General features: G+C 40.9%; 2 protein-coding genes across 5 annotated transcripts in view; both read right to left on the bottom strand.

Annotated features, from left to right (window-relative positions):
• The window catches only part of Rps24 (ribosomal protein S24), a 1129312-nt gene that overhangs the window by 1047273 nt on the left and 69126 nt on the right, over window positions 1-12913 (bottom strand). The gene's annotated exons all lie outside the window — the stretch shown is intronic.
• LOC127216145 (zinc finger CCCH domain-containing protein 15-like) lies at window positions 2118-3774 on the bottom strand. Its single transcript, XM_051176694.1, is given in 3 exon segments — window positions 2118-2526; window positions 2529-3078; window positions 3080-3774. Coding segments are annotated over 3 exon segments (1266 nt in total). The 5' UTR covers window positions 3730-3774; the 3' UTR covers window positions 2118-2460.

The raw sequence follows: 12913 nt of genomic DNA, 5'->3' as shown, positions 1-12913 counted from the left end.
TATCATCATCAGCCATTGAGTTTGGGAGCTATTTGCTACTCAACACAATAAAGCAGCTATATCAAGACATTTAACGGAGATTTATTGAGTATCTTCAACTTGCCAGACATTAAACTTCTTTTAAGAGTGGCCACACTAGACACCAACACTCTGGCCAATCAGCAGATCCCAAAGACCCTGGAGACTTTGTAGTATAAGCCCCAGAGACAAACTTGTCTCTTAGGACCTCATCTGTCAGGAGTGAAACAGTTGATAAAGAAAAAAGGATTTTATTAATTTTGCTAAGTAAAAAGTCCAGAAATGAAGCTTGAAGTAGGGGTGGGTCCAGGAGTTCCTCCTCTGTCTCTTAATTTCTCTCCACCCTCTGACAGCACTGCTTCTATGGAACAAAGTGGCCACCACAGATCAAGCCTTCCACAGGTCTACAGTCTCCAAGTCCTATCAAAATCTTGAGCCTGACTCTCAGAGTCACCGTGAGTCACAGGTACCCTAAACAATCACTGTGCAGAGAGAAAGCATAACCTGGGTGACCTGGTCCTAGGTCATACATCATGATGGAGTCACCTCACACAAACACATTAGGCTGAGCAGAGGGCCCCAGGAACAATCAGCACCCTATCCAGCAGGGGAAGCAGGTGCTGAGCAGACCACAGAACCTCAAATCCCTGACCAATGAACCCCCAGAACTGGCTCTGCCAAACCTCATGCTGACATCAGCCACTGATGGAGTGTTGCCACCATGAAAATGAGCAAACCCAACTTGTAACAGTCTCAGAGAACCAATTGCCACACATTTACCAGCAGAAACATGGTGCAGTTGGATGAAGCTTCAGCATCTACTCATATGACTGTTTCACTCAGACACACCCCTGACTGACTGACTTATGGTGAACTTCATCTTTTGCAACTGCAAAGTGGGAAAACTGGGTTCTTGTCTGCTGAAGTTGTGTTCAAAAGTGTGTTTACAGATGTGTGTATATATACACACCAATGCATGCACATTGAAGTTTAAATTCCTCTCTGCATCAGAAATCATAAGAACAGGCAGCTGCTACAAACTCCAGTTTGGTTTGGTGAGCTGTACCTCCCCTCTCTTGGTCTATTAAATCATTTTTCCCTCCAAAGGTACACATGTTGTGGCATAAGGAGCAAACTGTTGACAGATGGTGGAGAAACTTTACAGGCCCATAATTGAGACTTATTTTCATACATTCGTGCCAGTTTGAAATCTAATTGCCAATAAAACAATACTGTGATACTGCCACATCTAACACCTCTGCCACTCTCCAAAGTTACACTTGAATCCACTAGTAAACCCTAATCTCCCAGAGAAAAAATAGTCCACACTCTCTGTCGGAAAAGCAGCGCTATAAATCCCCACGTACATTGGTTCATTTTCAAATGTGAACCTCCTTTCCCTGGCCCCCAAAGGGCTCTTACTCAGCTAATGTTAGTGCCTGCCTGAGAGCAGTACATATTCTTTGTTTACTTGACAGAAGCACAGATGTGGCTGGGTGAACAGAGAAATGCAGAAGGCTTCTCCAGGCCAACGTATCCATCTCTCATCTCTGGTTGTATTTTGTGGCACTAGTGGGAAGTTGGCCAGACACCCAGCACCACCCACAGATGGAGGGAGGATGTAGGAACCCCAGCCTTCTCTCCTTGCTTCTTTGTTTTCACTCTCTTGATGAAAAGGTTTGAGGGCAGATCGATCCAAATCAATCTGAAGCTGTAAATAAAAAAGCAAGCTTTCAGTGGGATGAGAAAGCTCAGAGCTGCGTTTTTTGTTTTTTTGTTTTTTGTTTTTTTTTTTTTTTTTTTTTTTGGATTTGGATGATGGTTTTTATTTACAACTTTATTGGCAAAAAAAAAAAAAAAAAAAAAAAAAAAAAGGAAGAACTTTAAACAGCTTTAACACAGGGCACTGTGGCTGACCTTGTTAGGTTGAACAAGTCCCATTCTCAGTGTCCACCTTATCGTCCAGATGTACAATACTGAACCTGCATATGCAGTCTCCTTTATCAAGTACAGTGTTCACCTTTCAGGCAGTCTTTAAAACATATAAATACAAAGGAAAGGAAACCACTCATTAAAAACTGCATCAAACGGAAAGTATTTTAAGTATGAATTCGTTGTTCCTGGAAATTACACATGCCCAATGAAAACCAAAAGCTGGAGAAGCAGTTACACTTCCTACCAGAGTGGATAGTACAACAACAATCATCTTCTGTAATGACCACTTTCAATTTATCATCAACTACTCTGAACTTACTATGAGATGTAGTCAAAGTCAGAAGAGAAGACGCAGGGAGAGTACTTTTTTGGAGGACAGTAGCCCTCCAGAATCATCATAGGGAAGTAAACATCCTGTTGATTCTAGGTGGTAGAACAATTAACATCAATTTTAGTTCCGCTGATCATAGTATGCTGACCTAGTTTTCTTCCTTGACTTGTTTGCTGTCATTCCTCTAGATCAAGTGTGTTTAATTCTTCTTCTAGTTCTTCTAGATCTTCCCCAGTGAACAAAAATTTTCATCAACTGGAACGGCATCGATGGACCCATTTTCTTGTGCCCCACTTCCGTTGTCCTCATCCAAATCACTTCTTTCACCATTTTCAGCCAGACCTCCAGAAGCTTCACTTAATTTGTTCTCATCTTTATCTGAAGCATATGTGCTGAATCTTTCAAGACTGGCTACAGTGATACCCGTCTCTTCTACATCTCTTGGGATGTACAGGCTTACATCTATGTCATTTACACCCACAGAATCATCAACCTCATCACCACCTGTTCCCTGAATGTAACGGGTATCATCTGCTTCCTCATCATCATCATTGACCAGCTCAGGACGAAATTCAAACACCTCACGACCACTGATCACCAGTGCTTTTCCTGCTTTGAAGTCAGCTTTCTGTCTCTCCATATCTTGTTCAAGTTTATCAATCTTTTCTTGTCTTTTCCTTTTCTTCCATGCAAGAAAAGATTCTAGAGTGATTTTGGTAACATTTGGACCTAAGGCAGAACGCTCTCTTTCAATTAGATCTTCTAATGAAATCTCATCTTCTTTCTCTTCTTTCGTCTTTCTTCAGCACAAATCCAGGAGGAAGTGCATGGCGATACATGCAATTGTCACCACCTCCAGGACACACCCAAAACCAGCCATACTTGTTATTTTCAATAGCTTCAAGGAAATGTCTGCACACTATTTGAGTTTTTGGGTTTTTCTTTTCCGCCTCACCGTGCTTCTTGTTTACTACTTCTTCCAGCTTTTTCTCATCCCAATTATCCATAGTATCTTTTTCAAGTTCTTCATCTCTTGCGTACACACTTCGTTTTTCACATTTTCTCTCCAAAGTGAGGTCATGAGAGAACTTACATTTATCCCCTTTAGTACACTGTCCTTGTTTGAAGAATGCACACACCACAGACTTGGGATCTGCACCTTTACTTATTTTTTGTGCAGCAACTACAGGTTTGAACAACTCATTTAGTTCTTGTAGCTCTTTCTTCTTGTCATCTTTTTTCAGTTTCTTTTCAGCTTCACTTTGTGCTACCTGACGTGGATTCTGCTGACCAAATTTCACTTGATGAGTAACAGCCTTAATAAACTTCTGTTGCTTTGCTCCTTTCTTATTCTTTAGACCGAAAGTTTTATCCTCGAAGATCTTCTTCTTCTTCTGCTCTGCCTTCTTGCTGCCCCCGGCCTGAGCCTGTTTCTTGGGGGGCATCGCGGAGGCGGGGGCGCCGAGCCGACTGCGGCGCAGATGACTACCGTCGGGCCAGAGCTGCGTTTGTTTATGTGACCTGAAAAATGCCACCTGTCACCTCAAACCACAAGCCTGCTAAAAACTAGTAATGGCTATCCTTCCCCAGGCAGAGTCTTGTCCACATTACAAAGAAAGAGTTATTGAAGGTAGAGCCCAGAGATGCTGTCCCAGAGGCCATATCTGGGACATATCTGCCTATCTCACCTCTGGAAGCATCCTAAGCAGCAGCTTATTATTTTTCCATTTTACAGATAATAAACTGAGGTAAATCTTAAACTAGGCTGGTGGCAGAAAGATTTTAAGAGCCAGAGGTAGAAAACATCTTCAGTTAAGCAATATTTGCCAGACACCACAGGGCCATTAAACACATGATCTCACCAGCTGTGACTACATGCATGATACATGTAAAAGATCAAGCCAGCCAAATCCCAGCAGGGATGGGGGAAAGACTCATGAAGACCCATCCTAGCTGAGAAGCTATTGGCAATTGATGGCTACTGTAGGCAAGACAATTTTCTTCAGATGTGGTCCCTGAGAGGCTTCCTGTGCTCCAAAAGATGGTCCCACACCCATGTACATGCAGACAGCACTAAGTGGACTCTGTGGGTTTTAAAACACAGCACATGAAGTTGGAAAAGAAAAGTGGTAGAGGTTATAGGGGAGGAATTTGAAAGGAGGGCATGAGGGGGTAGACTTGATCAAAATATGTCATATGCATGTGTGAAATCCTTAAACAATTAAAAAAACAGAAAAAAATAACTTAAGAAAATATTTTTCACTAAACACAACTGCCTTCAGTTTCCTTATTGTTGTGATAAAATTCTCTGACAAAAATGGTTTAAGGAAGAGATGATTTATTCTGGCTCACAGCTCAATGGAATAATCCATTATGGTGGGGAAGGAAGTCAAGAAAGCAAGAGTTTCAATTATATAGTAATATCACAGCCACAATCCAGAAGCAGAGAGTGATGAATGCATGCTGCTTCTCAGCTCCCTTTCTCCACTAATACAATAGGATCCCAGCCAGGGGATGGTGATGCCCATAGTGGGCAGGTCTTCTTACCTCACCATGATCACCCACCCCCACAAGCATGCCCAGAGACCCATCTCTCAAGTTGAGAACACTAACTCATCATGTCAACATTTTTTTTTCAGTAGACTGTATTTCATTTGAACCACTGGAAATTGAGTATCTAAACTGAGATGGATGGAAATATAAAGCATACATTGATTTTTAAAACCTTAGAAAAATGGTCACAGTGGGAGCCTGGGTAATGGACACCAAAATATATATACTTGAGAGAAATTAGGTCTGGTGTTCTACAGCACAATGGGGTGACTACAGTTCATAGCCATTTATTATCTAATTTATAAAGATTTAGGAAAGAGAACTTCCAGGTTTTTCAGTTGATGGAAATGGTGTTACATAATATGGCTATGCTAATTACCCTAATTTACTGGTTACATAATGGACATGTATCAAATTACACACTTTATCACATAAATATGTGCAATTATTACATGTTTATTTTAAAATCATACATAGAGAGAAAATAATACCCCTCAAATAAGAATGGGTTTGTATTGACTATGTTAAGTTATCTAAAATATATGCTGGCCACCAGAAAAATTTAAATCACATGTTTATTGTAATACTATGATATGCTGAAGTATGTATTTGTTCTTTGATTTTGTTTCCTAGTATAAAATTGCTAAAATATTTAGAATGTCTAAAGTCTTTGGGGATTGTTAGCCTTATTCCCCAACCTCCACAAAGGGAAAGGGAACTCAAGATTAAGTTGGTTACCAGTGTACAGTGACACAGTCAACTATGCCTGTATAATGAAGCCTCCATAAGAACCCAACAGGACAGATCTCAGACATCTTCCCAATAGGTTACTGGAAGGTGGCAAATGCATGGAACCAATCCACATTTTCCTCCATGCCTGCCCCTGTACAAAATACCTGAAATTGGTCTCGTATAATAGAAAGGAATTTGTTTAACTCACAACAGCTAAAGTCCAAAGAACACCTTCCAGGCCTGTCCCTGACTCCCATAGATGGATGACATCATAGTGTGTTACCAGTATGTTTTTCCCTGCCACTCTGGTCCCACAACTGTGCCAGCCCCCAAATAACACACAGAGACGCTGTATTGGATACAAAGCTCTAGGCCAGTTACTAGTTTCTTATTGGCTGGCTCTGTCTTAAATATTAACCCATTTCCATTAATCTAAATATACCCATGTGATCTTATCTTACCAGAGAGAGGGGCTGGTGTTCTACCCTGTAGATCCTCCATCTTGAATCTCCTCCCTCCTTCCTCTCTCCTCCTTGTCTCCTAATCCCACCTATCTTGCTTTCCTATTGGCCAACAGTGCTTTATTCATTAACCGATAAGAGAAACACATTTACAGAATGACATCTCCCATCATCTCCTCTTTTCTGTCTAAAATAAAAAGGGTTTTAACCTTAGCATAGAAAAATATATCACACAACAGTTGTCAAATAAGAATCACAGTTAACAATATTTAGTCTATTAACAATTTGTAAGATTTAAATATTCCGTCATCTATCCTATCTGTGTGAGTCTAAAGTCTTATATGTAACTTTCTTTAATTTTACTTAACTAAGGAAAACTATAACCATAACTATTTGTCTTCAACTCCATCAAAGACCACAAAAGGATAATATATAAACTCTAGAAATGACAGAGACAATTCACTGCTTGGTCAGTCACCAGAAGTTCTTCTGTAATGTTCCATCTTCAGCCCATAGGCCATAGAGTGTTTAGCAGACTCCTCAATAAAGCAAGAAACTTTAAACTGTCTACTGTATTGGCAGTTTGTCAGTCACTTTTCTCTGTGTCCTGCAGATTGTCTGGAAGACTCTTCCATGAAGCAGGAACTCTGTAACAATGTCCATCTTGTTTCAGCAGTCGTTTTCCTGTGGGTCCTGCATGTCTAGTTTATACAGCATAAAGTCAAGCAGTCCAGACAAGAGTAGTTTCTTGCCCAAATGGCATTGGAAGTAAACTCCATAATTTGTTTCTTCTATGTCCATCTTCCTTTCTGACACAGGTGGTGTTGCCAGGAGCAGTTATTCCTTACTGCTAAGAAAAACCCTAAGCCATTTTAAATGCCATATTCTGTAGGTCTTTGAAAGGTTTGAAGAATGCCTATCCATCTCAAATAAATCTTGAAAACCTAACTTCACTCTAAGTTTTGACTATCATAGGTAACTACCTATAATCTGTACTAATTTATACATTACATTTCTAAATGAGCTATATAAACACAATACCTAAACAAGAGAAGAAATATACATATCACAAAATTGACCTTGAATTTGTATCAATAAATGAAAATCCATTTCAAAGCAAAGTATTTATATCTATACCATAATCCCCTTTTTTACCTTTAAAAAGATTGGTTGTGGTCATTAACCATTTATAACCAACCCCATATAAATGAAAACAAACATTTATAAATGATATTTGGAAGTTTGGATGTCCTTCTTTCCAAACTGCTTCCTGCTGGTAGGGGGCGCTGTCATGGGGATCCTAAGAAGATGCAGAAATCCTGGCTGTAGTGGTCTGCAAAGCTGCCTTGCTCCAGCTGTTTTGAATGTTGGATCACCTGGGATGCTGTTTCAGGGGGCCTTGCTTGATCAAACCATGTTAGTCTGGAAGGAATCCACAGCTTTTCATTTCTGTGGAAACAAAAATGGAAATTCTTTCCCCCAGTAACCTGTCCTTAGACTTAAATTTTGAAGTCAAAGCATTTTTAAAATATGTAAATTGAATTAATCCAACAGCATTTGTTTTAACAGCTGTTGCTATTTCCTCAGCGGTCAAATAATTTAAAGATAACAGATCAGCATATAGTATCCACATTCTTTTTGTGCTTGCCATCTTTAAGTAGCTTTTTTATTATTATTATTACTCTATTTCTTTTATTTTTTGAGACAGGGTTTTTCTGTGTAACATTTATCTGTCTTGGAATTAATTCTGTATACCAGATTTACTTTGAAATCACAGAGATCTGTTTGCCTCTGTCTCCCGAGTGCTGGAATTAAAGACATGTGCCACCACACCCAGCTACTCTCTGTCTTTTTAAAACCATTTTATTCTTTTTCTCTCCCAAGCCTACGTATATTTTAAAACACACTGTAAACCTTTAGAGGTTTTTCTTAATCTGAATCTGTCTGTACTGTAAATCTTTATCTTTTTCTGGCCACGAGTCTTTTATCTAGTAAACAATATTCCTAAAATGAAAGCCACAGCTGTATTAGCCCCAGTGTATCCAAGATGGCGGGGATACATTTACTACCAGAACTGAGAGCTGTGTTCACTGCCTTGGTCTACACTGCTATCTAGCAGCATGCTGCCGGCTTGGAGATATGGTCACTGCCATTGCCAGCTCTCGTACACACCATTCAGTTGTTAGCAGAGCTTTTTAAAAGCCTTGCAGTTTTTGCCACTTATGCTGAGTCAGGAAACCTCCCTTAAAGGAGCCTCACAAGTCTCTGCTTGGCTCTAGCAAAACAGAACACAAACCGAGAAAATTGCTGCTACCAAGAAGTCTTGCTTGTCTTTGTTCTTTTGCTTCTAAAACCCTTTCTTTAGCTTTTGTTAAGTTTTAAGTGGAAGTTCTTATTAACCATTATGTTATGTTTTTCCCTGCCACTTTGGTCCCACAACTGTGCCAGACCCAAATAACACACAGAGACACTGTATTTGATATAAAGCTCTAGGCCAGTTACTAGTTTCTTATTGGCTAGCTTTGTCTTAAATATTAACCATTTCTATTAATCTAAGTATTTCCATGTGGTGTTATCTTAACGGAGAGAGGGACCAGCATCCTACCCAGTAGGTCCTCCATCTTGGAACTTCTCCCTACTACTTCCTCTCTCCTCCTTGTCTCCTAGTCCTGCCTATCTTTCTTTCCTATTGGCCAACAGTGCTTTATTAATTAACCAATATGAGAAACATATTTACAGAATGACATCTCCCATCAATTCTGGATAACATCAGAGCAAGAACATGGATCTGTGAGAGACGACATATCAAGAAACAAGAAGTGTGACATATCAAAAGATAAAGAATGTATGCCATGGTCTCTCTCCTTCCTCTTACAAAGCTACCAGTATGAGTCATGAGGACTCCACCAACCTGAATTTACCTGATTCCAATCTTCTCTATATTAGGATTCTCTAAAGTTACAGAACAGATAGAATACATGTATAACATAAAATGAAATTTATCAGGTTGTTTGGTATACAACTGTGGCTGTCTTCACTTCGGAGAGGCTGAGATCCTAATAGCTGCCCATGAAGCTGGCTACCAAGACTTCTAGTCTAGCACTAAGGGCCTGAGGTATTCTTAGAAAGTTGCTGATCTTCAGTCCACATTGAGTCCCAAAGATTCTGGAGTTTAATGTCAGCAAGAATGACAGCAGAAGCATCAGATATGGACACATTCAGCAAGAATGGAAAGCAGGAAAGCAAGTAAGCAAGCACTTCTTCGATGTGCACATGAATCTCTTTACACTGGAGCCACTGCTGCTAGGAGTTGTCCATACCTTCCCTACCCCCCACAACATATTGTTTTTATTGGTTATTTGAGAATTGCACATAATAAATCCAAATAACATTCACTTCCCAGTCTTCCCAGATCCACCCCACCCTTGTGACTTCCCTCAATGAGAAGAAGAAAAATAAATACCTGGACTATGCTGCCACCAAAGGCCATAATGGTGTTAATGGTCTATGCTGTCACCAGAGTTCATGGGATGTCTGTGGTCTAGGCTCCCACTAGAGACCATGTTGATGCCCATGGTCTATGTTACAACTAAAGGTCATGTGGATATCTTTGGTCTGTGCTGAAGTCATTTTTGTGTCCATGGCCCATGCTGCAGCTGAGGGTTGTGTTGATAACCATGGTCTGTACTGCCACTGGAAACCATGCTGAAATCCATGGTCCATGCTGATGCTAGAAGCCATGTAGATCTCCGTGGTCTGTGCTGTCATCAGAAACCATGTGAAAGTTCATGATCCTTGCTGTCACTGACTGGAGAGAGCAAGGAAGCTTCTTTTGCAGTGGTATTGATGACTGCAGGCCCACAGCTGAGAATGAGAGACATAGAAGGCTTCTATGACAACTTCTCTCCCACCCCACTCTCACCCTAATGCTTCAACCCAAAAAAAAAAAATGAAACAAAAAATAAACAGTCTAAACAGGAAGAACTCTTAATAATTTGTGATAGGGACCCTGAGGTGTAGCTCTTCACAATTGATGGCTGCTATAGGAGTGGGGAGTGAGGAAGGATTCAGTTTTCTTTAAGGGGTTGGCCACTGGGAATTTGACCATGCTCCAGTGAGTATATGTGTCTTTTCTTTCTTTCTTTTTTAACATAAAATTTTATTGATTATTTAAGAATTTCACATCATGCACTCCAAGCCCACTGACCTCCTTGTCCTTCTGTATCTTCCCTTTACCATTGCAGCATCCTCCAAAAGGAAAATTAAAAATAAATAAGTAAATAAATAAAAATAAAATGTATCAATTACAAAAACAACAACCCCCAAAAAAGCAAACAAAAACAAACAAAAGAAAGAGTTTGTTCCTCTGTCTTTCCCACCTTTCCATTACCTCTTCATTCATCTCAGTGGCACTGGGAGCTACAGTGTGTCACACAGTATATATCCTTTTGTCCAAACAGCTTTACTTGCAAATGTTCATTGTGTAATAAGTTGTTGGTCTAGTTCTAGGACTCTGGATTCTGCTACACCATCAATACTGGACCCTTATCAAAACTCCTTTCTGGTACCCTGTTGGTACCCCAAGTCATAGAGATCTTGTGGCTATGGTTTCACAGGACTAGTCCCTTCATGTGCTCCAGCAGGTCATAGATGGGGTAGATGTTGGGGTGGGCCAACTCAAAGCCCTGGATATGTGCCTGATTGATAGCTAAGATGGTCAGTCCAGGGCCTCTGGAACCACACCCCTCGGGGTGGCTTCAATGTCTGGGTCATCAGGGCTAGCTCTCCCTTGTGAAGTGGAGCCAGCTCTTCCAGGGTTGACAAAGGGTGGAGTTAACTCAGCACATCCCTTGGATTTCAACACCAGTGAGTCACATGGGTACCCATGGTAAAGTGGACAATGAACATCAACATCCCCTGTTACAGTAGGGCCATGGACCCAGACAGGGTCCTCAGCAGCAGCCTGAGCCTGGATGTCACCATGGCCCCAGGTGGCAGCTCAGGTGACTCAGATCAATATGACACAGCAGCATCAGGGCTCTCAGACACTAATACAACTTCAGGTGTCATCCCAGACTCTGTCTGCATGACCTTTAGTGGTAACAGGAGCCACAGACATCAACACAGGCCCTGGTTTGGTATGGCCATGGACCCAGACATGGCACTTGGCAGCAGCCCAGGGTCAGAGGCCACTATTGGCCTGGGTGACAATCAGACCACCCACATCAAACCATTCCTTTGCCTCTTCAGATCACCATCTCTCCATAGCACATGAACTGTTCTCTCCCCCCCACCCCCCGCCAATTTCCTCACTATATATTCAATCACGGGTCTTCCCTTTTTTTTCTAATTTATTTATTTTTGTTTTATATTCATTGGTGTTTCACCCACATATGTCTGTGTTAAAGGCATCAGATGGCTTGGAACTGGAGTTACAGACTGTTGTGAGCTGCCATTTGCATACTGGGAATTGAACTCAAGTCCCCTGGAAGAATAGCCAGTGCTATTAACCACTGAGTCATCTCTCCAGCACCACAGGTCTCCCCTTTTTAATCGAACCTTCTTGAAGACATTTTCAGAGACCTAACCAGAAGTGTGTTATGAGCACTTTCCCACCAGCCTGGTCCCGAGCCACATCAGTCCCCAAAATAACACATAGAGACTCTATTAGCTATAAAACTTTGGCCAATTGCTAGAACTTCTTATTGGCTAGCTCTATTTTAAATATTAACACGTTTCTATCAATCTAACTGTTTCCACATGGTCGTATCTTACTGGAGAAAGAGTCTGGACCTTTTACTCTCTCATGTCCTACATCTTGACTCCTCTACTACATCTCCCAGAATCCTCTTTGTTTCCTCATCTTGCCTATCTTGCTTTCCTATAGACCAACAGTTCTTTATTCATTAACCAGTAAGAGAAACATATTTACAGAATGACATCTCCCATCAGAAGTGTATATCTCTTAGCAAATCCAGATTAAGCATCCCAACTTCCCAAAGACCCATATCTGAATACCATAGTCAGGTTAAGTTTCTAGCTCCAGCCTAAGTTTCAGAAGGCACACACTATTCTCAAACAATTTCTTCATCTGGCCTTCTTCAGTGTATATAAATGTATATAATGTATATAAATGCTTCCCTGGTGTGTTTTTTAAATGAGAATGGCCCCCATACACTCATATGTTTGAATACTTAGTCCACAGTTGGCTGAGCTGTTTGGGAATGATTAGGAAATGTAGCTTTGTTTGAGGAGGTGTGTCACCAGAGGTGGGCCTTGACGTTTCCAAAGCCTACACCATGCCTGACTAGCATTTGCTCTGTTCTCTCTGTCCCTCTCTGTCTCTTTGTCTCTCTTTTTCTCTGTGTGTCTTTGTCTTTCTGTCTCTCTATCATCATCTACCCATCTATATCTATTATTATCTATCCATCTATTTATTTATCATCTACTATCATTATCTATGTTCTATCATCTATCTATCTATCTACCTATCTATCTGTCTACCATCTATTTATCTATGTGTCTGCTTCTCTTCCTCTCTCCTTTCCTCTCCTTCTCTCCTGCTTGCACATCAGGATGTAAGTTCTCAACTACTGCTCCAGGACCATATCTTCCTGACTGATCCCATGCTTCCCGCCATGATGGTCTTGGACTCTAATCCTCTGGAACTATAAATCTCAATTAATTCCTTCTTTTTTAAGTTGCCTTGGTCATGGTGTTTTGTCACCACAATAGAAAAGTAACTAAGACCAATGGGTTCTATGAATCACTCCAGCCAGTTGAACTTGAGGATGTGGGAACCCCGATTCACAGCAGCTCAGTCAGAAGCCCAGGAAAGATAATCATAGGCCTGTGACTGGTGTGGGAAGACAGGCAGTCTTGA

Source organism: Phodopus roborovskii, unplaced genomic scaffold (assembly GCF_943737965.1).
Source record: "Phodopus roborovskii unplaced genomic scaffold, PHOROB, whole genome shotgun sequence".
Taxonomy (NCBI): domain Eukaryota; kingdom Metazoa; phylum Chordata; class Mammalia; order Rodentia; family Cricetidae; genus Phodopus; species Phodopus roborovskii.
The sequence above is the reverse complement of the archived record's forward strand: the minus strand, read 5'-3'. Positions and strand labels throughout refer to the sequence as shown.